General features: G+C 67.4%; 1 protein-coding gene across 1 annotated transcript in view; it reads left to right on the top strand.

The window, feature by feature from the left end:
• PTCH2 (patched 2) overlaps window positions 1-195 on the top strand; it is a gene marked incomplete at its 5' end in the record, with an annotated part of 6,749 nt that extends 6,554 nt beyond the window's left edge. The window contains 1 exon segment of the mRNA XM_009867264.1: window positions 5-195. Coding sequence (XP_009865566.1) covers window positions 5-195 — 191 coding nt within the window.
• Window positions 196-215: the final 20 nt, after the last annotated feature.

Genomic DNA, 215 nt, shown 5'->3' with positions numbered 1-215 from the left:
CCAGCCCCCGCCTCAGGGACGGTGGCCCTGCACCCTACGTTACCTGGCTCCTATCCCAGCTTTGGCCCTGAGGGCTTTGCCTGTGAGCGGGACAGCTTGGAGGAGCCTGGCATGCCCAGCGCCGGTGGCACCACTGCACCCGACACCTTCGAGATGCAGAGCATGGGACGCCACGGGGCAGGCGTGCGACACTAGGTGAGCTCAGGGGCACTGAC

Source organism: Apaloderma vittatum, unplaced genomic scaffold, assembly GCF_000703405.1.
Source record: "Apaloderma vittatum isolate BGI_N311 unplaced genomic scaffold, ASM70340v1 scaffold30013, whole genome shotgun sequence".
NCBI classification, from domain to species: domain Eukaryota; kingdom Metazoa; phylum Chordata; class Aves; order Trogoniformes; family Trogonidae; genus Apaloderma; species Apaloderma vittatum.
The sequence above is the reverse complement of the archived record's forward strand: the minus strand, read 5'-3'. Positions and strand labels throughout refer to the sequence as shown.